Source organism: Heteronotia binoei, chromosome 11 (genome assembly GCF_032191835.1).
Source record: "Heteronotia binoei isolate CCM8104 ecotype False Entrance Well chromosome 11, APGP_CSIRO_Hbin_v1, whole genome shotgun sequence".
Classification (NCBI taxonomy): Eukaryota; Metazoa; Chordata; class Lepidosauria; order Squamata; family Gekkonidae; genus Heteronotia; species Heteronotia binoei.
This window is the reverse complement of record NC_083233.1, coordinates 52,642,835-52,669,075: the sequence shown is the minus strand read 5'-3', so window position 1 is coordinate 52,669,075 and position 26,241 is coordinate 52,642,835. Positions and strand designations below refer to the sequence as shown.

Sequence of the window (26,241 nt, the reverse complement as noted above, 5' to 3'; positions counted from 1 at the left end):
ATATTATTTAGTCTTCAGCAGAAGCTGCTGAAACAATTTGCTAACTTAAATTAAAAACAAAACAAAATCTATCAAGATTCTGCAAGAGTGCACAGGGAAGCAATGACAGCTATGCGGTTCCACTATTTTCATTTACTCTGCTTTGCTATGTAAAGGCTACATTCTGTTCAGGATCAATAGAGGATCTGAGAAGTGATTTCAACCTCTCCCCCGCCCCCTGATGAACTGGCAGAGTTGGTTATGTCCCGCTCCTTGTCAATGAGAGGGATGGAAGCACCTGAGGTTCTTCAGTAGCCATCCGGCACATCTCTTCAGGATCCAGCTCTACGGGGTCATAACCCAGCTTTGCTTTAGCAGCTGCTTTTAAGTTGTGGCTTCCTACTGGGAGGTAACTGTCTCTCTTAACCCACCTATAGACGGAAGCACAAAAACAAAAAAAAGTGGCAGAATGGTTAGTATACGAGAAATACCAACCAAGGAGGTATGGAACAAAGTCAAATGAAGTATAATTTGGAGTAGAAAACTAAGTGAGAGGCTGGGAAGTACTGTCCAGTCTTTCTGCTTTCAGGGACCCTATTTCCCCAGACAGCCCTGAACCTTTGTTGACCATTGCAAAATATTCTGTAGTCCAACAGGAGTCCTGCTCAGGCCCAATGAATCTTAACAATTAAAATTGTTGAATACACCCGGGATATATTTGTGTTGTGAGGAAACAATGGTTTTTGCTAGGCCAACAATCTTCCAGGATACTCCTCTACTACTGTCACTCTTCTGACTATGGACCCCATTATAAGCTTCCAAGGAATCCCGGGATCCTCTGGAAAACTATTTGAAACATGTTAACCTAGGAGAATACTCAGATGCTAACCGGCCCACTGCAAAATAAAATTCAGTCCAAAGGTCAAGCTATTGAGGCCCATTCTGGCTGACGTTCCCTTTTGAGGTGGGGGATCTCCTCTAGTGGAACCTTGGTAAAATATCTTTCTTGCTTGACTTTCCCTAACCTTCATAGAGTCTTCATGTTAGCTTGCTTTAATGTCCTTCCTTCTGTTGTGCGGTATGGGAGGTTTAAGAAGATTCCATATTCCAACAGGTTTTGTGATTGTGGATCAAGGAATATAGAAAGTACTGAACATGTTCTCCTGCACTATACATTTTACTGTGATATTAGTGCCATTTACTTAGATCCTCTTCTTCAAAATCACAAGGGACGATCTGACGGTGATAAGACTCTCTTCCTATTGTCCACATAAACCTGAGATTATTGAGACTGTGGCTAAATATCTGTGCTGTGCTTCTAAGAGGAGAGGAATGTTTCAAATGTTGGGGTAATACATGTTTTCTCCCTTGCTGATTGTGTACGTCTATGCTGTTATGCCAATAAAGGTTGTTGTTGTTAATGAGGCACAGAAACTAATGTTTTCCCTGAAGAAAGACTGTTCAGCAGACTAACAGTGCAATCCTAAACAGATTTACGCTTTTCTAAACTCATTGCCTTAAATGAGTTTAAAAAGAAATAACTCTGTTTAGGACTATGCTGTAAGCCCCCAATGGAGAGGATGCAACAAGATAAAAGGAGAGACCACTCATTACCTGAGACAATCCATGTGGATGCACTGAGAAGCTTTGTATTCCCCTTGGCTGTCCTTTTGGAACCCGATCTCTTGCTTCATGTTCATTCCATGAACTGCCGCTCTGGTCTCCACAAAGGGCCTGGGGATGATGGAGAATTCAGGCTGTCTCCAAAATAACTATTGGACTAACCAGGGAGTTATTGTTGATATTGCTATTTTGCATTATTACAGGAATCCTAATGGTAAACCCAATAATGAAGCGTCAACACTGTCTGACTTATAGAACAAAGTTTTTGTTTCTGTTCAGGAAACTGCCTCAAACATGCTCATCACACTTAAGCCTTCTGATGTATACAGGATCACTATATAATGGCCAAATCCCGTACCATTATGAGATGTATATTACTATGAAAGAATGGCAAAATCCAATTGCAAACAGTTGCCATGTGAAAGCATCCAGTATGATTTTGAACACACCCAACAGCCTGCTGCAGCAGGGTTGGCAAGTGATTCTTCTAGGAGATGTACTGATCATTATTAACCTTTTCACAGAGGAATCCCCCATTACATTCCAGAGTTCCTCAGAAGTCTGTTTGAAATCCACTGGTTACAGCAAAACAAAGGTAACTTAAGCTTTCCAAAGGTTGAATGCTTATAAGGCTCAAAAATTAACTCCAGCCAGTTCTCACCAGTCAAAGAAGTCTCCGTTGTAAGTCACCATGATTGTGGGCTTGGTCTCCTGCACATGCTCAAACCATCGTTGGATAAGATGGGCCTGATTTTAGAAAGAAGAGCAGCCGCACACATTTAGAGATCACTGTTATAAGAGAACAATGTGCTTATTCTACTTCTCTCATATTTGGAAACACTGCTGTCAGGGAAGCAGTGTCAGATGTTGCTTTACCAGCATAGCCCTGCAGGTAACCAAAGCATCCCAAGACACAAGAAACCTACTTACCTCATCTGGTTCATTAAAGACACAGAAAGGACCCTCATATTCTGGTTTGGGAGTAAATTCAAAATCTTCAATGTCCTCTGAAACTATCTCCCTGTTTGTTATCAGGAAACCCTGGGAGAAAAAACAAAGGGGAATTGGATTGGTCTTCTGGTGAAAGACATTTTTGGAAGCAATTTGTGACCCAAACAACTCAAAAATGAATTGCAGTTTGTGATCCCTTCCAGTGGGGCTGCAGGGACTTGAAAAGCCCAATTCCTTGGGCTTAGGTACTACTCAATAACAGCTGCAAGTAAGAACCTGAATGAATGTCCCATGAGACAAGCCAACTGAACTCTAGCAAATTAAATTCAAACATGACAGTATTTTAAGAAACAGGTATATTATATGCAGCAGTAGAAACTTCAGATCTCTCTCTCTCTGTATCACTCTATCTGCAGATAAACACACACTCCCTCCTATTGACATGTACTCTTGGCATTACAAAAGAATGAGCAAACAGAGACATAAGTCAGTGCAATGATCCTGGATCAAGTAATTTTACATTTCTATCCTCCAACAAATGGATGGACTGAAAGGCATTTGAATCTGCTTATTTTCCTCTTCCCTCTCCACCCCTTTTCCCTTCCATACTACTGCGTGTTTAACACTGTTTCAATTGTTCTACATTGTAAACCATCATATTGATTGTGCAGTCTAAGTGCAATGCCTTGAGCTGTAGCAAGAAATGTTGGGTTCAGTTACAAGTATTAGCTGAGGCACAAGGCACCAGTCTGAAGGAGTACTCTTTATTTCTTGCACAGCTGACACGGGAAGAAATATGAAACATGTTTTCACTGAAATAACCTTTTAACATTTAATGAACTCTTTCCCCTTGAAATACATATAACAAATTTATTTGGTTGAGTGAATTTGTAAAAAACAATCCCTTGAACACACAGAGACCTCCTACTTTCCTTGTTGGTGGCCCAGAAAGGGGCTAGCTGCTTCACTATTAGCTCTGATGTTAGTAAATAAATAAAGGATTTGGTAGGGAAATATCCCACTACCATCCTCCATATAGCAAGGGAATTAGAGGAGTGCAGTAAAATCAAATAGACATACCTGTAAATATGTAGTGTTAGACCAGTAAACAAGTACACATACCTGGCCGTCAATCATGTAGGAGATCATCATTATCTGGTCTGTTTCCGCATCAGGAAACTTTAAAGGGAGTTTAGTGGTCTCAATGTCAAAAGCTAGAACAACAGGATCCTGGCCAGAATCAAAATGTTCACATCATTATCAGTACAGAAACAGCTCCCTCTACAAGTGGCTTCAGGGGCCCTTGTCTGGGCACCTTCAGAGATAAGATGGGTGGCAACTGCAAAAAAAAAAGGCCTTTCAGTAGTACTGCCCCATTTACAGACAATTTTGACGCATTTGTGAGGTGCCACCGCTTCTAGCATTCAGGCACCAGATTAGATTGTTCTGTTCACCAAGGCTTTTATGGGTAGAATGTGGCTTCCATTGTTTTATTGATTTACCGGTTGCTGCCATTAGCTATTTGTGTCCATATTTATTTGTCTGCTCTTATCTACTACGTTATGCTTTCCCGGCACTCTGTAATTTAATTTTGGATGTATTATTTTAATGTTTAATGTTGAGCAAATAAGAAGAATTAAAAGGGATAGAAAATTAAATGAAAACAAATACTCACTGGCCGCTCTACCAGGTCATCTCGGCGGGTGATTTCAGGAGGAAAGCTGCTGCCCCGATAGCGGACATTGTACCAGTGAGCCTGTCAAAGGAGAAGAGAACAAAGGAAGTTTCAAAGAATCTGACAAAGAGAGCTGTGTTTCTCGAAAGCTTATGCTACAATAAAATTTGTTAGTCTCAAAGGTGCTACTGGATTTTTTACTATTTTGCAGCAACAGACTAACATGGCTAACACCTCTGGATCTATGCTCAAAGAAATGGGTTTTGCTAATGCTCCTCTCAATGCAGTAATGATATGCTAAGTGAATCTTGACTGGCACATTAATTTATTTAAAACATGTTTATGCCAGCATTCCACCCAATCAGTGTCCTGAAGGCAGCGAGTGTTAATTTTGTAAAAAACTGAACAACAAAAAATACCCTTAAAATTGTAAAATAATTCAAAAAATACATAACGAACATGACAAGTATGGGATAAAAGATGCAAAGGAAGCAAAAAGGAAGGAATCTAAGTCAGATTAAACTCTACAAAGAAAAAGGATAAAAGGGTTGAGTAGGATAAACTATAACCCAAAGGCAGGAATCCTTGTGGATAGAGAAAGTGGCTTTTGTCTCTCACTCTTGGGAAAAGAAAATCTGGGAGTGAGGATTCCCTAGGGGAATGAATGTCAGAAGCATTGCTTTGCTGCCATAGTATGCAGCTTCCAAGCAGCACATTTCCTCACATGATCATGGTAGAGGCACAAGTATTATGGAAAAGCCCATAGCTAAGAAACAGTGTACATGTTTTGCATATACAAGGTCTCATGTTCAGTTCCTAGCACCTGAAGGGCAGGTAACTGCCCACTTTTTTACAAGGGAGATTTATAAACAGAATATTATGTTTAGTAACTACTTCTCAACAACATCTTGTCACTAGTAATCAAGGATGAGAAGCAGATCTTCCCCAATTTTCACTCACCACATGGATCTTTAGATCAATGGACAGACGGATATGGTAGGGGACATCATACTCCCTCATGTCAAGAATATTGTCCATCTGGTCTGCAGTCTTCTTAGAGGGCCCCTCCTCTTCACTGGCCAGGTTGCCCCCCGTCAGAGCACTGCACAAAGAAGTGGCTAGCTCAGATTAAAATGCATTTACAATCATGCCTTTGAGGGGAATTTACAAATTTTTGCAGCACTGTCAAAGCCACTTTTTTGTGGCTTCTTGTCATACCATTCCAGTAATTTTGGATGCATTGAACCACAATGCTGTGGTTCCTCCTACTTAAATGTAACTATCCAGAGAATCTGGATGCAAAATGTCATATGGGCAAAGTCTATGAAGAAGAGGAGATTGGATTTACACCTTGCCCTTCACTTGGAATCTCAGAGCAGCTTACGATCTCCTGTCCAGTCCACTCCCCACAACAGACACCCTGTGCAGTACTTGGGGCTGAGAGAGTTCTTTCAAGAACTGCTCTTGAAAGGAACAGCTCTAGAGAGTTATGACTGACCCAAGGTCATACCAGAAGGTGGAGGAGTGGGGAATCAGACCTGGTTCTCCCAGATTTAGAGTTCACACACTTAACCGCTAAACTAAACTGGTTCTCTTCCATCAGGGCCATATGTGGGTGGGAAAAAAGCTAGATGAGAGGCTTCTTTTCCACCAGGACTAGATGTGGGTGGGAAGAAAGCCATATAACTGGTACCATTTGAGTGATTCTTGTATCCAACTGTACCAGAACATCATGAGAAACCGACACATGAAAATGGCCCTTAGACTGTCATGGTTACATATAAATGATCCCTTTGCTTAGGGGAGGATGACAGTGGAGTCTGTACAAAAACTGGGAAGGTCCTTTCCCCAGCAGAAGCAGCCTCTGCAACTCAAAGGGGATGACAGCAGTCTTCCATCATTCAAATAATGGTGTAATAAAAGTAGCATTGCTTTCTATCAGGACAGGGCAGCCAAAGATCTGCTTCAGCTGAGGCAGCAGCGCAGACATTAGAAGGAGCAAGCATTATCAATTTATCAGCCAGTTGCATTGAGAGAAAAAAAGCTGACATTATTTGCAAACACGAGAATAGGAAGGAAAATGCTTCTCAACAAAGATTAATTTATTTATGACAAACCCAAAATTCAGTGGGCAGCAGGCAGCAACCTCTTCAAGTGAATGCAACAGAACACTGTCTGGCATACTGAAGATTTAGTTCAACACAGTCCAAACAGAACTTGCCAGGACCTAAGACCAGACCTTAGGCTTATTTACCTGGCTAGCATGGTGGTGTAGGTATCTGTCACTAGGTCCTGTTCCCTGTTCTTCTTCACAACAGGTGTGATCTCCCTGCGCACTTTTATTAGGTCATCTACTGTATTGAAGGAGAGCTTGAGGTAGTTTCGCTTCAGACCAACCAGATGATTTGGCTACAAGAGAAAGAGGCTGTTTACGAAGAATTCACTGAGATGGAAGAAGGAAGCAATACAATAACCAAAAGAAAGCAAGAGAAAAATAAGAGAAAAGGCAGAGTCACAGCATAAGGGAGGCCTGGGATCAATTTATCTAAAAGACCCTACCTCTTTCTATGAAACTGTTAACCAACTGCACTTCTCTGCATAGCTGGAGATTGTTCACTCTCTTGCTACCCACACTTAGGGCTCTCTCTGCTGTTCCACCCTCCTAATAAAATGGCCTCCCCATAGAAATGAGGAAGGACCTCACTTTGCCAAGTTTTTGAAATAAATATAAAACAGTTCTTCCAAAGGTATCTGGCTGATTCCTTTATTGAAGCACAGCCATGACTGAGACATTTCTGTAGATCTGATTTGAGATTTATGATTCTCTTTTAATTGTAGTTAATTAGTTGTGAATGTTTTCAGCTGTTAGCTATCTTTGAGCAGCATGTAGTAAGTTCTGGTGGGCCAAGAAGCAAGGAAAAACAACCAGCCAAAGTGTGCACAGTGGAAAGGAGTAGCCTTGTAAATAGTTGCAGAGAACAGTAACTGATCCCGAGCTTCTGCATGCAATGCATGTGCTCTTCCAACACACTATGGACACTAGCCATAAACAGTAACTAATGCAGGTTAGGAAGAAACAAAATGGTAACAATAACTGGGGGAGTTCCATATGCCTTGTGCAGAGATACAGAGATGCTATAGGCCACTGGCTACCTGAATCACCATTCCATTTCTCCTTCTCCCCAAATTGTGCAATTCTCCTAGAATCTCCCAGCAATGTCATTGAAGTGTTCCTTACCAAATCAAGATCCTCTTTGGGTACAGTGTCAAGCTTTGCTATTTTCCCTTGGAACTTCTTAGAAAGGAAGGATGATACTTCTCGGTCACAACCCTAGAAAAACCACTGTCTGTTAGAGGGCAATGTATAATTTTACCCATGAGAACAATAGATTTCAAAGCTTCTGTCCTCTGGAACTTTCTGCAAGAGTGTTGCATAACCTGTATGTGTTGAAGAAGTTTGTGGTGCACTTTCTAAGGTGCAGCATTAGTCCATGGAGAGCACTGGCCAGGCCTGCTAGATTTCTCTATTGCTCCCTTTGAATAACAAGGATACCCCAGAATGCATCCAATACATCCTGTAAACAATGAAGGTACAATGGGCAGAAGTTGGTAGGCAGGTTTTCATGGTTCAGCCTGACTAAACTTTGTACTCAGGAATTCCTGATAAGCTTCCAAGAAGCTGCACCTTCCATGGCGCTCTGGAACATTGTCTGAAAACTATTACAAACGTATGCAGGGTCCTGCCTATTAGACTAGAGCTTCTAAGCCAGCTGTTACTGCACATATGCAGACAGAAACACAAACACCGTCTCTATAAAGCATGTTCACATTTAAAGCAATTTAATTGGCTCCAGAGAACTTTCAGATCACTAATGTTGTGCAGTTTTAGGAGCAACCTTTTTTTTGTACCAGTTTTGTACCAACCTTTCGGGTTGCAATATAGAAGTATGGCCTATAGGGCAATGCCACCTAGAAAAGAGAAAAGATGGTGAGACACAAGCATACAAAACAACAAAGAAGGAGAGACTTTTTTCCCAATGAGCTTTGCAACATTCATCTCTTAGTGCTCTAATAAAATGATGTTTTCCCCCTCCATGAATGAAAGGAAGGTGTGAAAAAACTGCCCCTCTCAGTCTGCAAAGCCCCTGGCCCTCGTTGAGGCCAGATGATGTCTCTGGGGCCAGTATTACCAAAAGTTGTTGGTTTGCTGATCGTAAGGATCTATGGGGCTCATACAGGGAGAGGCGGTCCTGAAGGTATGCTGGTCCCTGGCCGTATAGGGCTTTAAAGGTAAGTACCAACACCTTGAACTGGATCCGGAACTCAGCTTAATTGACAAAGGACAAGAGAAGCAAAGCAGAATAAATCCCATGTAGATGACAAGTAACTAATTTAGAATATATGCTTATTCACAACAGCTTAGAAGACAAACCTCTTGGATACTCTTTTCCTTTTCATCATGTACATCATTCAAGTTCCATGAGAAGCTAAACATGCCATCAGTTACTCATTTCTACACAGTGCTCCCTCTGCAATTTTTCAGCAAGTTCTTTAAGAGGTATACATTTCACCTGCCCTGTTCCCCTTCTTCTTAAACTCACCTTAAACCTACTCCCATCCTCCTGGATAAAATAATAGTCCACAGCACTGACCAAGCGTTTATCTTCATCCAGAACTTCAGTCTAGAACAGAGAATGCCGCTGGATTCAACCAATTCAACAGACAGTTCTATTACCCACCCCCCAAAGATCCATCTAAACCTTAATTTGAGAATATAAGAGCAAAAAGATTCTTAAACTTATGTATCACTCAGATTTTTTTTTCAGAGAAGAAAGCCATGCCTGTTATGAAACTGGGGATTCTGAGCAGTGGACAGTGCCTATCCCCAATGCTCTCAATATTAAGTAATTCAATTTTAGATTCTTTTGTCTCAGGATCTTATGATGTCATCATAGCATGCCTTGTACATGATGAAAGGCATAGCAAGAAGTTAAATTTGAATCTAAGGAAGTCCTGCTGCTTCACATAGGTGAGGTTCCACTTCAGTCAATCGCAGAGAACACATTTTCAAGAAAATGATCTTAAACTTAGTTTATCAGTTACACCCTGCATAGCTACTTCTATTAAAATGTTCCTTATTCATTTCATTTTCTATCAAGATCAATGTCTGGGTGCTGGCTCCCTTAGCTTGTAGGAAAAGTGATGAACAATCATAGGGAAAGTCATTTTGGCATTCAGCAGAAAAAATGTCACTGAAACTCCAGAGAGGAGACTTTAAAGGAAAAGTAAAAACAGAGAGTCATACTGGATGCATGTTGATCAACCAGCCTGTTCTCTCTGCAGGTTCCTTCATCCTTTCAAACCCAAACTGTCCATCTATCTTGTCTGTCCACTGGCTGCGCTCCAAGCGCCTCAGGGCAGAGAGTGAGGAGCCATCATCACTGTGGCAAGAGAATGCAAGAAAAATCAGTATTCCATTGGCAAAATCATATCAGCAGTAGAGCCAGTAAACACACACACACAACAGTTGCAGCCAGTGTATACTGCAATTCCAAGAGTACAGAAAAGCTGGAAAAAAATACAGGAAGTGGAATATAACTCACCAAGAATCTCAGCTCTCGCTTTCTTTCATTTAAAAGAAAACTTCTAGTGCAAGGATATTTTGTTGCATGACCATAAAAAGTTTCCTACAGTTGTCTCCTAAGCCAGTGTTTACTAAGCGCTGAGCATGATCAGAATGCATCCAGTTGCAGAAAGTGCATGAGCACTAGGCCTTGTGCATGTTCACCTGATACAATGTGCACACATAAGCAGGGAATTTTGCTTACTATCAATCATAATACACGTTGTCTATTTGGACATTATGTATATGGGCCAGGGAATATATGAAATCCTTGTATCCATCATCTGCTGGTTGTACAAGTTAAGCGGACAACAGACAATTGTTCTTGCTGCCATTCTTGCACATTTCCATTTTTTGCAGGGGAACACAACTGTTGCTAACATGCTTCCATTTAGGTTCATCACAAAAACCCTCAGTCCCTAATTCTGATGCCAGAGTGCTTTTCTTTGCTGTGCTAGCTTCTGCCAAGGAAATGTTCTAACCATTTCGCACCAAAAGGTTCTTTGCTCTGACTGGAACTGGACTATTTAAAATTGCCTACTAAAGTCACACTCATATGTCACCAATCAGCACAAGGTTGGAGATGTGTATCATGGGAAAAAAATGGCATTTTTCAGATTCAGGTATCAGGGAGCCAAAAAATATCAGTATCCCCAGCTATTTGGGTTCCAGACAGCAGTTCTGGTATTTGGATATGTTTCTTCCTCCTCAGATTTCTGATATTATTCTTCTCCACTATTTCCTTTGGGCAATCTTTGTTGGGGGTTGGAGGGGCTGCTTTTTAAGCTAATTACACCAAGATTGCCACAGAACTGCTGGTGCCTGTTCACTAAATAATTGCCTAGTTTCAAATTAACTGGACCAATAGGTCCAGTTCTTTGGTCCCTCAACAAGGTTCCCCCACCCATACTCCACTGTTTCCTCTGGGGGGAGATTCCAAGATTTCTCCATGGCAAACAATAACTGAACACTGAAAAACAAGCTAAGTAGCCACTGGACCAAAGCCACCCAAAGCAAATAGAACCAACAAGCCCAAAGAATTAATGCAGAACTAGGATATCCTGGCAAAAGCACAGAAACATGTGGCAAGCCTAACACAGCCATTATCAAACCAGAGAATCCTCCTTTAAAAAACATTTTTTTTTGTTTTTTAATCTGTTGTAAAACCAACGAATATTCTGTTGGAGAATGCAATTCACTATTGAACGTAAAAATCCAATGCAAACCAACTTGAGCAAGGAAAACAATGCTGCAGCTTGCAAAACTCATACAATGAATTTCAAAGCACAGAACCCAAATCAACCTGGCAAGCTGATACCAAGTCCTGGCAAGAAGACATGGACAGTGATACAGAGCAAAATTCAAGGAAAATGCAGTCATGGGAGCTTTAAAAAATGGTAGCTCCCAATATTCCTCATTAATCTGAAATATTTCCAGGAGTGTTCAGGAGTCCCATTTATCTGGTATCTGGGAAATCACAGATACCATCAGGACACCCAAATATATCCGGAAAGTAACAATAAGGTATTTTTAGGATATATACTTGGACCAGAAATATCCAAACACATAGCCATATCCAAGATTGCTACCAAACACACTCCCTCCCAGCCTAGATAGCTCCCTTCTTTTATTGTATTTGAGAGTTTTTCCAGGCCCCTGAACATCACTCTTGTCCTCTGATCAGCCAGGTGCTCCTGTCACCCTCCTCAGCTTCCCAAGCCATGAAAGAAAAAAAATATATATATATATATATATATATATATATATATATATATATATTTAATCTGACCGCTTGCCATATCATTGAAACCAGAATCTGTCCTCAAATCATTCGTGTGGCCATTGAAGTGCTCATCAACCACAACAATACAGTCTTCTTGCTCTTTTAAAATTCAAAATTACCTTGGATTATTTGCTATCTGAACACTTACACCACAGTCTTGGGAATTAGATGTTTGATTAAACCTGCATGGCTATGTTAGTTCTGCCTTCTCTTTTGTCATCTCTTCTCATGAGTGCAGTAATTTGCAGTGTGTAAATGCTATTGAGGCAGGTTTCTAGTTGCTAATTTGAGTGCCTGATATAATTTTGATTGCTTGAGCTCACTAATTCTCCAGTTCATCAGTTTGAATCATTCCTTTCTATAATTTTTGCATCTGCTTTCAGTGTATTTGGATTTTCAGTGTTCCTTTCAAGCTTGCAGAAGTGTTAAACCGCCACTGCCACTGATCCTTTATAGACATTTAGAGCCAGATAGGGTGCATTTCTTTAAACTGGATGTACCATCACCTTTAGCACATGAAGAAAAAGATGTAGCAGCAGGAAGCATATGCTATTTCAGTGTGAATTTTACTTTAATAGTTTTATATACTTTTGTTCACCTTTTTCTGGTAAAGGACCCAATGCAGCACATCTTGGAAAGTGGGGGGCATTCACACGGACACACATCAAAGGTACCTGCCCTTTTTTTAGTAGAAGTGCCAACACAGTTCTGCTGATCCTTCATTTCACCCATACTGTGTACCTAAACAGTTAATCAAGTGGCAAGGAAAATGACTCTCTGCACATAAGAGCAAGTGGGGTTTAGTGGTTAGAATGCTGAACTAGGATCTGGGAGATCCAACTCCAATTTCCTATTCTGACATGGAAGTTTCCTGGGTGAACATTCTCAGCCTAACCTACCTCACAGGCTTGATGCGAGGATAAAACAGAGGAGAAGAGAACGTGCCAGCTGCTTTGGTTCCCCACTAGGGAAATGGTGGGGTACAAATAAAAAAAAATACTCAAATACATCACTTCAGGTATTGACTGCTAAAGGACAGTGAGCACCAGCAAAGAAAAGGTCCCATTCCTGAGGCAGGGGCGGTGGGGGGGGGGACGTCACAGATGCTTAGAGACCAAGAAATATTGGTTGATATCACTTCATGTAATCAATCAATCAATTCTTTATTACAGTCCAAAGACCAGCCGGTTTGAAGCAAGTAGAAAGCAGGTTTTTAAAAGTACATAAAAATAAGTTCTAAATCAATTACATTCCCTTAATCACACAAATTCCTTTTCCTAAGAACTAATACACAGAATTTTGCTGCCGCACATGTTACCCGTTTCTGACTATGTCTGCAATATTTCAAGTCTGAGGTCGATATAGTCTTGCAAGGGTTTGAATTTAGAAAGTAATGGGATAAGTATTAGACATCTGTCATCCTGATACAGGTTACAATGTAAAAGTATATGTGTGATGGTCTCAATTGCATTACTCGAACAAGGGCAACAGCGCTGTTGGCTAGGCAAGTTGGAAAATCTACCACTTAAAACGTTAAATCACGTCACGTAGAAAAAGATTTGAGTCCACTGGCACCTTTAAGACCAACAAAGTTTTATTCAAGGTATGAGCTCTCGTGGGCAAGCACATTTCCTTAGGTAAAATCGTGCGTGTACACACAACTTAAATAAAACGTTACTGGTTTTAAAGGTGCCGCTGGACTCAAACTTTTTTTCTGCTGCTTCAGGCCAACACGGACTGGCTGATAGCAAAAACGTCCGACAGCTTCGAGGGCAGACCAAGGCCCCTCCCCCTCGGCACTCTGCACATGCACAGCCGTGCGTCCTCATCCCCCCCCCCCCCTCACCGCGGCGTCTCTTCGTCGGCAGCATCTCCAGCGCCGGCGTCCCCCTGCCAGCGGCGGCGCCCACCGCCCTTCTTCTGAGCCATCCCAGCCAAGATTTGCCGGCCGCCTCAGTCCCCCTCAGAATTTCGCGCGCTTAGGGAAACCTCGCGACATGTACCACAACTCTCGCGCGATTAGCTATCACGAACGGCCGGGCGTGCAAAACTAAGACTGCGTTCGTGTATCACTACCTATCACGACCCGGTTTCTGGGGCCGCCCTCCTGCTCTCCATCCAATGGGAGGAAAGGTAGACGCCCCCTTCCGTGTCTATTGTCGCCTCCAGAATTTGTACTGCCAGGCCACGCCCCCAATGGCTGTAGCTGCTGAGTCCTTTCTCTGCCTTGCTTTCAGTGCGGACTTTGGCAACTTTCCACATCGGCCGACAGGATTATATTAAAATCAATCATCCTTCATGCTCTCTATTTAGAATCCACGGGTGGGAATGCCCGCCCCATTTAGTCCCGCCCCTCTAAAAAAAAAGCATTCGCCTTTTTTCCCAGTCTGGATTTGGCTTCGTTTCTTGCCACGCCCCTTTATCTAGTGTAGTCCCTTCCCCTTTCGCTGATTGGCTAATATTGTGGGTAGATGCCACGCGGGGGTGATGTGGGGTTGTCCAAAGGGACCCGAAGAAAAAGCCCTTTGATTTCTATTGGGGCAAGGAGGGTTGAGCGCATGCTCAGTGGCTGCGCTCCCTTCTCAGGTCTGCGGGATGTCTCCGGTGCTTTCCAAGCCCGAATCGGGGCCCCTGCCCCAGAAGTTGCTTGCGCGTTATTTGCTCCTGCTGCGGCTCTACCCGGTGCTCACTAAAGCCGTGTCCAGGTGCGTGTAAAGATTAGCCGGGTCTACAGTTCTGAGTTCGCTTGCCTGCGAGTAAGACCCATCGAACTCAACGGGACTTACTTCCGAGTAAGCATGCAGCCATGTCCTGATTCAGTTTCCGAGTCGCAGTCGTTATGTATGCTTAGCTGAGAACAAGACTCTCTGGACACTGTGGGCCTTACTTCCGAGTAAATCTGCTAACCAGCAATGTTCCCTCTAAGCTGCAGAGTCTTGTGAGCAAAAATTCTTCTACTTTGTGAGCTACTGGTATTAAAGTTAGATCCAAATAGGCAGCCGAGTTGGTCTGAGGTAGAACAAAATAGGAGTCAATTGCACCTTTAAGACCAACTAAGTTGGTCTTAAAGGTGCAGTTGACTCCTTTTTTGTTCTGGTATTAAAGTTGTGAGCTATTGCATAAGTTATTGTGTTCTGGGGTCATCCTTCCTGAACTAAGACAAAAATGTGTGAGCTGGAGGCTGAAAATCTGTGAGCTAGCTCACGCTAACTCAGAGGGAACACTGCTTACCAATACTGTCCTTTTTCCTTTCCCTCTGTAATGTCTGTTGAGTCTCCGTGACGTCGAAGAGTGCGGTGCCTAGCAACTTTCCTATCCTTTTCTGCATGCTGTCACAAAATGGATCGCTGCCTTTTCTGGGCGTGGAATGCGAGGACAAACTTGTGCATTCCAAACCTTGCAGCATCAGCCTCAGGCATTGTTAAGCCCCCTGAAGTATCCTGAGGCTTCAGTTCAGATAAACATGCATGCTGTTGGGTAGCCTTAATCGATGGAAAACAATCCTTGGTAAACCCCCGATTATCCTAAGTAGCTGCTTTACTGTCTTGAAAGCCTCCACCTTCAAATCCACACTTTCAGCGGGACTTAATTTATTAATAAATATGCTCACAGTTCAATCGTATGCATGTCTAATCAGGAAAAGTCCTGTTATATTCAATGGTTCTTACTCCTGAATAAATATGCAGAACGGCCGTAATTTATACAAAACATACAACTTGATCCCAAGCGGGTTTACTCAGCAATAAGACCCACTTAATTCCAAGGGATTTAATTTCTTGGGAAAGTAGTGCTGCAGCTCTTAGTAAAATTTGTAGTTTAAACTTAAGCATGTTTACTCAGAAGTGAGTTCTGCTATGTTCAGTGGGGCTTACTCCCAAGAAAGTGTGCACAATCTTGGACTCTTTAGGTCTTCCCCTCAACCAGTTCAATGCCTGTTTTGGTACATTGAGTCAAGGAGACTTAATAAAACTAGCGCACTTGGCATTGTGTCCTTACAACCTGATTGGGGAGGGGTTTCCTGTTTAGGCAGCGGCTGTGGCTCAGTAGTAGAGCATCTGCTTGGTATGCAGAAAGGTCCCAAGTTCAACCCCAGGCATCTCCAGTAAAGGGGACCAAGTAGTTGGTGTGGAAGATCTCTGTCTAAGTTCGTGGAAAGCTGCTGCCAGGCTGAGTAGTTGATACTGATCTTGATGGATGAAAGGTCTGATTCAGTATAAGTGTGTTCAGTATAAGTAAACACATGTGTTCATGTTTACTGAGAGGTAGTAGCCTTATAATTAGTCTATTATTTGGTTGTGGAAGCAAGTTTTCTGGAAAACATTTTGTTGCAAAGCCTGCATGGTTTAGAGGTTTGTTTTGGGGAGTTTGGAAGTTGACATTTATCCATAGATTTCATACTTGGATAGGTGAGTTATTAACTTTTAGCAGCACAAGCAAGTGAACTGGGATTCTTTAGAAGTGTTCAGGTTTGGGCAAGGCTGCCTTGCATGTTTTACCCATCAGGGATGTTTTATCCATCAGGGTTCAGCATCTGTTCAGCATCAGCCAATGATTGTCATGCTCTATAAGTACCTCGAACACCTGAGAGATGTTTGGCCTGCTCTCATTGCCCTTGCTTAATTGGCTCTTCTTCTCTAGTGTGACTAGTTGCCTTTACTCCTGGGGCATGGATCTATGGTGTTATGGTATGCAGCACAAGGGAATGTGGAAGCAAAATGTTCAGGATGTCTCTGGTTGTTGCAAGGTGTCTTAAGTATTGGCAGGTGCAGCTCCTTAAAGTTTTCTGCAAGCATAAGCTTGTCACTGAGAGAGGCTGCCAAGTGCAACACCCATGCATGGCAGGGACTGCTGTAAGCGCCACTGCCTTGGCACATGATCTTTTAATCTTTCCTAGTGTGGGAGTTGGGGTGTTTGGGCTCTCCCCTGGCTTCTTGCGCATGAAGAAGTTGCTTCACTTTCTGCTTTCTCAAGACAAAAATTGGGAGTAAAGCTGTGGGAGGAGGCGCTATGGCAGTCTGTTTTAACACCTTACAGACTGTGCTCCATCTAGCCCCATGCTGTCTCCTCTGACTGGCAGTGGCTCTCCAGGGATGGAGATCTTTTCCTGGTGGTACTGTTTGCAATCCTGACAATGTCAGAAATATTGGGATCTTCTGAATTCAAAACTACTGCTTTACCCCTGAGCTATGGCCCCTCCCTTGAAAGCCCTTATTCTATAAGAACCTTTCCAAATCATGTTCCTTGCACATATTCTGAGTTATGGTGTTCCTCCCTGTTTGAGTAATGACTATTAATTTTTATGCAATCATTTAGCGGGAGGTAATAGTCTCTCAGTTTGCTTCTGCTTCTAGATCTATGTACTGCATGTAAACATGGTGCAAACCCCCAGTTTAAAACAAATTAAGAGCAAGGGAAGGAGCCCCATAGCACAGGCCTGTCCAAGGACCCTGAGCTTCCCAGCCAGACCCCAGCATGGAAGGTGGATGCATTCCCTTTTGGCTGAGAAGCTGTTGCACCAGAGATGGTGGTGGCAGCCCGTGTAGTTCTAAGTGGACAAATCAGACTAGTCTTGATCAGCGTTCCCTCTAAGCTGCAGTCTTGTGAGCAAAAATTCTACTTTGTGAGCTACTGGTGTTAATGTTTTGAACTACTGCAGGGGTGGACAACGGTAGCTCTCCAGATGTTTTTTGGCTACAACTCCCATCAGCCCCAGCCATTGGCTATGCTGGCTGGGGCTGATGGGAGTTGTAGGCAAAAAAAAAATCTGGAGAGCTACCGTTGGCCACCCTTGAGCTACTGGCACTAAGTTGTGAGCTACTGCATACATTATTGAGCTCTGGGGTCATCCTTCCTGAGTGAAGACAAAAATGTGTGAGCTGGAGGCTAAAATCTGTGAGCCAGCTCATGCTAACTCAGCTTAGAGGGAACACTGGTCTTGATACTTGATAGGTCCTCCATATTCTGAAGTGCACCTGAAGAATAGGTACTTGGGATAAAAAACATTGAAAGATTGGTTGTTTACATTTGCTGTTTGTCTTCCTTTATGCTAGTGTTTGATCAGCCATGGTGAGAAACAGGATGATGGGCTCAATAATGCTTTTGGTATGATTCATCAGAGCTCATTCTATGCTCTTAAATCCAAGATGAAGTTGCTGAATGTAACTGCTTCTGTCATGAACCACAGTAGCACAAGTCTTTACTGATATTTCTGTTGAGGCAGATTGGTGTGGCTTGGAGTGTGGGGGGGGGTTGGGGTAGAGGGGAACCGCAAGGAATGCTAGTCATAGCTGGCCTATGCATGGAGATAGGGCACGTGGTATGGATATCTGGAATTTCCTTTTGGGCTGCAGGTGGGGGATTTCACCTTTGTATTAACCATCCACCCTGGAGGGGGAAAAAAAGTAAAATCTCCCTGCTTGGAGAGAACATTTTCTCCTTGAGATGCTAAAGTGAGAATCTTCTCCCTTACGTTCTTCCTTTCAGTAGGCAGAGACAACACAATTACCATGGGGGATTCGAATGAATGCTGTTGTGGTTTTATGCATCCCTTCCTGTGCCTGGGGCTGAGCATCACTCTTGTCTGGATGAGTTGCTTACATGACCTTTTTGGTGGTGGCCCCGGACACTGATCTTCTCTCCCCTCTTCTCCTCATAGTGCCCTTCTGTCAGCTCTCGGGAGCCTCCTGTCTCAGATCATTGAGAAAAGCCGGAAAAAGAAAGGCCCTTCAAAAAGTTTTGACTTGGGAGAGCCTTTGAGATTTGCCACCTATGGGTAAGTTTGTGGGTGGGGGGGAGGAGGAGGAGGAGGAAGAGACCACACCTTGGAAAATTTGAGCAGATTGCTGGATTGCAACGTGTTGTGTCAAAAGCCTATCAAGATCTAAAGGGTGTATCTGTGGCTGCTTTTGAGAACAGGCAGTTGTTGCTACTCCCTGCAGCCACAGTAAGGGCTGGCTAGTTCACGCCCATCTGCGAACTTCATAACTTGATGCCTTTTGGTTACCTGACCCTAGCTCCCAGCATTAAGGGTACATTTCCTTTTTATTCTCTGCCTACCCAAATCATACAGTCAGTTTTGTCTTTTCGTGTTCTTTTCCCCAATCCCCTTTCCTTGAGGTCTGTTTTCCACAATTGTGCCAAGCTGTGAGGACCAGTTTGGTGTAGTGGTTAAGTGCGTGGACTGGGTTTGATTTCCCACTCCTCCACGTGCACCTGCTGAGTGACCTTGGGTCAGTCACAGATCTTGAAAGAGCTTCTCTCTCAGCCCTACCTACCTCACAGGTTGTCTGTTGTGGGGAGAGGAAAGGAAAGGAGATTGTAAACTGCTCTTTGATTCCAAATGAAGAGCGGGGTATAAATCCAATCTCTTCTTCTTCCTTCATCCCATCTCTTTTTAATTTTAAATAACTGGTTCTGTCAGCATACTGCCTCTTCTGTAGCCTTTTCTTCAGCCTCTCTACCTGTGGATCTTCTCCCACACTTTTCCAGACCTTGCCCTCTTAACCTGCTGTGGGTGCCTCTGTTCCCCCTTTCAAGCCAACAGCATCGTGTCCTGTCTGTGTCTCTGTCTCTCATGTGAATCCCCCCACCACCCGAACTGACCTTTCGCATCCCTCACAGAATCTGCACAGCTAACAATCCATTCCTGGCAATTTAACTCTGCACTGTGGGAATATTGGCAAATATTTCATTACATCATAGCAGCTCTGCCAATAGCTGCCTGGAAACGTGTAGGTATTTTTCACACCAGCAGCCGGGCTTAAGGTGAGCCGTTTACACCTTGCTAATTTGCAATATGAAAAACACACAGACTTTTCTGTCCTGCTTGGTTTGCCAGGTTCCTGTTCACAGGGCCACTGAGTCACTACTTCTACATGTACTTGGACCAGTTCTTCCCTCCTGATGTGCCTTTTTCTACGGTCAAGAGACTTTTGCTGGACCGGGTCATTGTTGCCCCAGCCTTCCTTGTGCTCTTTTTCTATGTCATGAACCTACTGGAGGTAAGCCCCAGTCTTTGGCTTATGGCAACAGGACTGGTTCACATGCTCAGGTTCATCCCTTGATGCCCATAGGCCACACAGGCAAGGCCCCACTCGATCTTAACATCTTAGGATCTTTCTGGTGTTGCTTTGAGTGGCCCAGACACAGTGCTTTTCAGTGAAACTGGCGTGTGTCTTCCCTGATGGTTGGTTCAGAAGGTGTGCTACTCATAGATCATCGCTGAGCCTGTGAACAGGTTCTGTTGTAAGACGTCTATTTGTGATCATGCCCGGCAACTTCATGAAAAAGGAAAGGACTGTCTTCGGTCTTTGATCTTTCATGACCGACTCCCACATTTGCTGAAGCTGTTGGCAGTGAGCTTTGAACATCAGGTGTTTGTGAATGATGTCCAGGTGTTTAAAGAACTGAGTGATAAGTATGTACTGTATGGGCTGGGCCACAGATAAGCAGAAATGTGGAGTTGCTTTTCCCGCCCACCACCCTGGTCCTCAATGCCCAAGAAAATTCTAGGTTCCCAGACACTCTTTGTCAGGATATGTTGGTTTCAAATGCCTGTCCAAAATCTGGATATCTTGTCATGATCACTTTAACGTAGGGGGTCAGTCACTAGATTTCCTTGAGGTTAATCTGGTGTCCACCCTCTTAGTTTTCAAGCTAGAGGTGGCAGAGAGGTGCTGAAACTGGCACTCTCAGCAACAGCACTTGCAGACCAGGCTCTTTGGAGAAATGAGTTTTCAGGTGCCACTATACAAGGGAACTGCAAAAAAAGAAAAATCAAAGCACTTAATGGGGTGGTGGTGGTGGTGGAGCATGCTCTGTTATCTCTTTAATGGGCTCCAGGAGTTTTGGGAGAGGGGGGAGGGCTTGGTGCGCTCATCTGTTGCTATGCCTGTTTTCCAGGGGAAAGACACAACAGCCTTCATGAAGAAGATGAATTCCAGTTATTGGCCAGCCCTTAAAATGAACTGGAAAATGTGGACTCCAATCCAGTTTATTAATGTTAAATATATCCCTGTGCAGGTGAGTGCTGTTCCTTCCATCCCCCTTTGTGGTGTGTGGGTGAGGTTGGAAAGCCTTCCTTCCCCATGTGGTATGTTTAATTCACATATGCTTTCTAGCAGTATGACAGAGAAGAAGCTCACGCGCAACTGCATGTGTGGATTTGGCCTTTTAAATTGGTTCTCTTATTTCCCTGTTTAAAGACAGGACAATGGAAATGGTGTGTGTGTGTATGTATGTTGCAGCTTGTCCAAGGCCACTGCTGGTTTGCTCAGTGGGATCCCATCTAACTGTAAAGCTGTGTTTGATTTTTCCAGACACCCCAGAGCTACAATAATGTGAGTTCTGCTGAATCAGACCAAAAGTCTGTTCAGCCTTCTGTTTCCAGCAGAGGTGACCTTTGGGTGATCAGAATCAGAGCATGAATGCAATGTCCCTCCTCCCCTATCATAGCATCTGCTGTTCAGAGATATCCTGCCTCTGTACATGGAGGTTCCATTTAAGTTTCATGGTAAGAGTTGATGGGCCCAGTCTCCTCTACAAAATGGAAGTCTTCTTAACCAGCCACTATTGCCATGCATATTGAATGGCTGTGAATTCTGTGCAGGTGTGGTGGAAGAAATCCTTCATTTGGTCAATGTGAAAAAATGTCTTGGTGAACTAACTTGAGTCCTGATCTTGCGAGAGAAGAAAGAAAGAGGAAAATTCCATCTGTCCACTCTGTTGAAAACTGTATAGACCACTGTCCCAGTTCCTCAGTACTTTGCCTTTTCCCTGACATGTATCCAGCTATCTGTGGACCTTGCAGAACAGGGCCTCCCTATTTCCCTTCTGCTGCAGCCCACTGAGCCCCTTCCCTCTCCCCAAATGTGGTTTCTGGGATTCAGCAGACCCCTGGGAATTGTATAGGGAACAAAATGGGGGGGTCTGCAGTGGGAGGGGAAGTTGGCGGGCAAGCATTACTGCCACCTTTTCTGCAAACAAAAACACCATTCTGTCAGAGGAACTTCCTGGTTAGGTACATGCCAGAATCTTTTTTCCCCCTAATCTAAAAAATCCCAGGTGAGCTACTTCATCATTTATGGATGATGTATACATTCAAGTTCTGGTTATTAACACACACCTCTCCCCATAATCTGTACAGTCTTCATCTGTGCTTTTCCTATGATCCTTTGTTGTACACAAGGGCTTTCCACTTTACAGATAGTCACCAAGTATGAGGTCTGACCATTTGCCAAAGGAGTGTTGTGGCCAGGTGGAGACTTGAACCTAGGCCCTTTCTGCTACAAAAGCCCCCCAGAATCCCCCTGAACCCCTCCATCCCAGCTTGAGTCCGCAGGGATAGTTGATCTGGAATAATCCTGAATCGAACTCCTTTTGCAGACAGCTGATTTTTCCTCTCTGTCTTCTCTGTTTTCTTCTCCCATCAGTTCCGAGTGCTGTTTGGAAACCTGGTGGCCCTCTTCTGGTTTGCCTACCTGGCCTCCGTCAAGAAGTGACTGTGCGGGAGCTGTGGAGTTGGGCTCAGCAGTTCCCTCTGTTGGAGAAACCGAACCTTTGCACTTGGTGGGAGACGAAAAGGCGGCTCTGCCTTGAGAGAACCGGTTGCTGCTGCTTTTAAGGAGTTCTGGAATGATTACCACTCCCTGTGATCCAAGCTGCTGCCTTCTCCTTGCAATTACTGGAGCCTGGTGAAAGGGCCAGCTCCCTTGGAGAGCTGTGATTCTCACCATTGTATTTGTCCTAACCTAACTGAGCCTTTATCGGGTTTCATTTATTTTAATATTGTTCCTAATTTTCGCTGAGGCCAGCAACAGGCAATAACTGATTTTGTTTAAAAAATGGTGCTTAATAGGGTGGGTGAATCTGTGCCCTGGGACTGGGGAATCCCACCACAAGCCTTTTTTTTTTGGTCTCTGAAAACAAAAAGAAATAAAATTTTAAAAAATATTTTCAATGGTAAACAAAATACTTGATTTTAGCTTGTACCCATGGTATCTTATTTCCCTCGAGTGCAGGATTCTATTAAAAACAAAGCTGCTTTCACAGAACTCTCAACAATAGATTAAGAGTGCAATCCTCAGTGGAGCTGCACCCATTGAAGTCCACTGAAGTCAGCTCGCTTAGAAGGGCATAACTCTGCTTAGGATGGCTTTGCGATGTTCTGCACTGAAACAGAATTCTGTGTAATTGCATTTTCCCCTCTTCAGTTCTATTTCTAAACTTGCATAATGATGCCCATGCTATGGCTCATGTTGTCCTTTTCCTGGGCCTTAAAGAAGCAGAGATGGTGTACCACGTGTTGAAACAACTTTGGACTTCATGGTCAAGGTGATAAGAAGGATATTGCTCTTTTGGAGCTGGCTGCAATCTTTTATTTATTTCTTTTTGGACATTTGCATTCTGGTTGCTCAAAGCAGATCTAAACAAAGTTGAAGACATGCAAATATACTATAAATATGCAATTAGCTGTGAAAGCTCAGTCCCCTCCAGAGGAGCCCATACAGCACTGCAAAGAGAAGCCCCCAGTCTAATGTGGAGAACTGCAGCCACCACCAGAAATGAGAGCAGGCCAAATTCTCTCTTTAAAAGGACTGCCTTGGATGTCTTTCTGAGGGTTGGTATGGATTCCTCTCCCTCTCAGGAAGCCTGTTCCATGGGGAGGAGGCAGCACCCGAGAAGACAGGGGTCCCCAACGTGGTGCCCGTGGCTGCCGTGGTGCCTGTGGACACCTTTCCTGGCACCTGCCAAGTGTTTCTAGAAAGTGATTGGAACCAGTTGGGGCTTCTGCCCAGCAAGGCTTCTGATTGGCTATTGGAGATTTGATTGGCTGTGCCACCACAGCACAAACATCTTTGCTATGTGACTGAAAATGAGCTGTGGTAGCCATTTTGTGACTGGCTCCACCTTCCACACTAACCATTTTGTAGATCTGCGCACCACGCTGTGTCAGAAGTCCAAAGGTGCCCACAGGCTCAAAAAGGTTGAGGATTCATTCTAAGACATGAGGATGACAGAGGGGCCAGTTGCAGCCCAGGCACCAAGAACGGCAATGTCCCAAGCTGTCAGTGAAGGCTGAGTTGGGTTGGAAATGAATAACTTTCAGTTCAGACCAGCTGCTGACCTCTCTCCTCCTGTGGCAAAAGTCCTCTTTGCCCTGCCTGCCTGTTTGTAATATGCACCGGTCAAAATGAGGCACATGAAGGTTGATCTAGCTCTGCACATGGCTTTTAATTCTTGCAAACTCTTGCAACAAGTAGGGGGTCAATCTGGTCACATTTGTAAAAATTTCAGTTTTTCCTGAAGGAGCTCAAGAGCAGCATTATGTGCTTCTCTGTTTAACCTTCATAGTAAGCCCGTAAGGAAAGCCAGGTCACAAGTGCACTGTTGTGCCCAGGGTCACCCAGAAATTTCAGTGTGAATTGGAACCCAGGTCTCCCTAATTTAACCTTCCACCACGCTAGTTTTCTGTGCCTCCAGCCTTCTTGCTAGGTCGAAAATCCTTGGGAGTAAAATCAATACATCAGCATCAGTCATGCGACCTAGAAAAGCATTTTAAAGCAAGTGTTGTTCTTTGGAGACAAGGGAGTTGTTTGCAGAGCTTCTCTTTCGACGTTGCATCAACTTCCAGCATGTTTTGACTGCTGATGTCACATGTTGGAATATAACGAAGGATGAGCGGTGCTGAGTTAAACGGTTTTGCTTTATTTCTTTAACTTTCTGAATCTGTCACGGAAGAATCTCATTCTGTTACCGTTCTGTTAAATGTAATGCTTTTGTGGAGTTGATCGCATCTTACTAGCTTAACAGAGCCAGTCTTTGAAAAACAAATTACTAGCTCTGCTTGAAACTGGGGGCTGCTCCTGATGAGTGTGTTTGAGTCGATGGATCCAGATGATGCTCTCTTGTTCATCTGAAGGGCTCAGAGGTCGGGGTGCTGCCTTGAACTCTCTGGGCCTTCATCTCTTGCTGATGGATTCAGGAGGAGGGCTTTATCTTCCAGTTTATTAAATGGGGGCTATTGCTGTGCCTCAGATTTGTAGTTCTCTTTTAAACAGATACTGTCTCTTTGGCCAAAGTTTGTTCCCTTTGCAGTTCACAGCCATTGGAATCTGTCTTGAAGATATTAGGAATAAATGAGGAGGGGGGAGTTGGGGGAGGAACTTGGAGCTCAAGAGTTCATGGGAAGGTTTTGCTTGTAGCTTGTTTGATTAGCTTGATCTTGACACGGTTCAGGAAAGCCAAGTGCTGAGCTGAGCACTACAGAGGTTAGAGGACTGGATTACGACTGTGTAGACGCAGGTCCAAACCCTTGCTTGGCCATGACATTTACTGGGTGATGTTTGGCCACCCATTGTCTCTCTCTCTCTCTGAAGCTAGCCTACCTCACAGGGTTGCTGTGAAGATTAAGTGGAGGAGGACTGGCGTGGAATCCTTTCTCAGGCCATGAGACTCATTGTGGGGTTACTTTGGGCTAGTCACTCCTTCTCAGGCTAAAGCCTCAGGCAAGGCAGTTTGTTTATTTAGACAATTTATATTCCTTCATTTCCCAAAACGGGCTCAGGGTGGATCACAACGTTCTAAAAACAGTATAAAAAACAGTTAAAAACCACATCAATGTGATAAATACAGTTTGATAGATCATAATAAGTTATAAATAAATAGTGGCTCAGTTGGCACATGTTATATAAACTGAGAGTCTAAAACAGTAGATAAAGTTCTTCCATGCATTCTGCTCTGAGCATCTTGAAGGATGGGAGGGATTCAACATGGGAGTGAATGGCAGTGGGAGGTGCATTCAGTTGCAGGTCCCAGAGAGCAAAAGGTAGTGAACACATTATGAGCAAGACTGCTGAGGAAGAGAACTAGGGGAACATCACTTCCAGGAGCTGTGCGCATTGTGGGGGGCCCATGGGGCTGGGCAAGTCAGGCCATTTGTTCTCACATGATGTTTGGGCTGGGTCTGGGTGTGTGAGGAGGGCCCCCCGAGTTGAATCTTTGTCTGAGGGTGCCTGGATGCTCTCAGGAGTCCTAACCAAGAACACCCACCCATCAGTTAAGGAACCAGAAGGAGTGACTGTTCAGAAAACAAACAAAGCTCCTTTTGGCCAAGACAGCTTGTGCATAGTAAGCCAAGAAGTGTTCGCTCATTTCAGGGGAAGAAACAAGGTTGGGAATGAGGATGGAGCCTCTCTCTCTCCCTTCTCTGCCCTGTTCAGAATGAGGCCACCCATTTCCTTTATGCATGTGCAGCTCTCAGGTCCCAAGTGGTGGATGAGGGACAGGACAGGACCACACTGCTGTAAAAGGGGGAAGTGATCTCAAGACGCTCTTCAGAAAACCTCTGGCTTCTGAAAGCAGTTATTAGCAAAATCAGCCACCAGGTGGCACCTGTGCTTTTCCAGCCAAAGTTGTGCATTTTGGGGAAATCGGCCTGCAAAGATTGCAGCAAGAAAGGGGGCACAGAGATCCTGCTTAGAGGTGAGCCAGAATGACAGAAATGTAAGTCAAGGACACCTGGCCTGAGGCAAAGACAAATGCAGGTTTAAATAAAACCCAGAGCTGAGAATTCGCACTTTATGTGTAATGCTTTCTTGTAATGTAATC

General features: G+C 43.8%; 2 protein-coding genes across 2 annotated transcripts in view; one reads left to right on the top strand and one right to left on the bottom strand.

Annotated features, from left to right (window-relative positions):
* The window catches only part of POLE (DNA polymerase epsilon, catalytic subunit), a 58,628-nt gene extending 44,990 nt beyond the window's left edge, over positions 1 to 13,638 (bottom strand). Inside the window, exons 1-13 of the mRNA XM_060250191.1 lie at positions 13,481 to 13,638; positions 9,534 to 9,669; positions 8,830 to 8,910; positions 8,153 to 8,197; positions 7,467 to 7,559; positions 6,483 to 6,637; positions 5,189 to 5,330; positions 4,229 to 4,309; positions 3,676 to 3,783; positions 2,533 to 2,643; positions 2,264 to 2,349; positions 1,594 to 1,713; positions 278 to 410 (exon numbers count right to left, since the gene is read on the bottom strand). Coding sequence (XP_060106174.1) covers positions 278 to 410; positions 1,594 to 1,713; positions 2,264 to 2,349; positions 2,533 to 2,643; positions 3,676 to 3,783; positions 4,229 to 4,309; positions 5,189 to 5,330; positions 6,483 to 6,637; positions 7,467 to 7,559; positions 8,153 to 8,197; positions 8,830 to 8,910; positions 9,534 to 9,669; positions 13,481 to 13,563 — 1,374 coding nt within the window. The 5' untranslated portion in view covers positions 13,564 to 13,638. The remainder of the gene's footprint in view (positions 1 to 277; positions 411 to 1,593; positions 1,714 to 2,263; positions 2,350 to 2,532; positions 2,644 to 3,675; positions 3,784 to 4,228; positions 4,310 to 5,188; positions 5,331 to 6,482; positions 6,638 to 7,466; positions 7,560 to 8,152; positions 8,198 to 8,829; positions 8,911 to 9,533; positions 9,670 to 13,480) is intronic.
* A 178-nt stretch (positions 13,639 to 13,816) lies between these two features.
* On the top strand, positions 13,817 to 22,584 carry PXMP2 (peroxisomal membrane protein 2). Its single transcript, XM_060250190.1, has 5 exons — positions 13,817 to 14,339; positions 18,290 to 18,406; positions 19,472 to 19,634; positions 20,536 to 20,655; positions 22,065 to 22,584. The coding sequence occupies exons 1-5, from the start codon at positions 14,230 to 14,232 to the stop codon at positions 22,131 to 22,133; spliced, it is 579 nt and encodes a 192-aa protein (XP_060106173.1). The 5' UTR covers positions 13,817 to 14,229; the 3' UTR covers positions 22,134 to 22,584.
* Positions 22,585 to 26,241: the final 3,657 nt, after the last annotated feature.

What these genes read in the sequence shown, in the direction of transcription:
- PXMP2 (XM_060250190.1), top strand. Translation starts at nt 14,230, where the DNA reads ATGTCTCCGGTGCTTTCCAAGCCCGAATCGGGGCCCCTGCCCCAGAAG. An exon ending in CTCACTAAAGCCGTGTCCAG is followed by an intron (nt 14,340 to 18,289) that starts GTGCGTGTAAAG and finishes TTCTCCTCATAG; the next exon opens with TGCCCTTCTGTCAGCTCTCG. An exon ending in TTGAGATTTGCCACCTATGG is followed by an intron (nt 18,407 to 19,471) that starts GTAAGTTTGTGG and finishes TTGGTTTGCCAG; the next exon opens with GTTCCTGTTCACAGGGCCAC.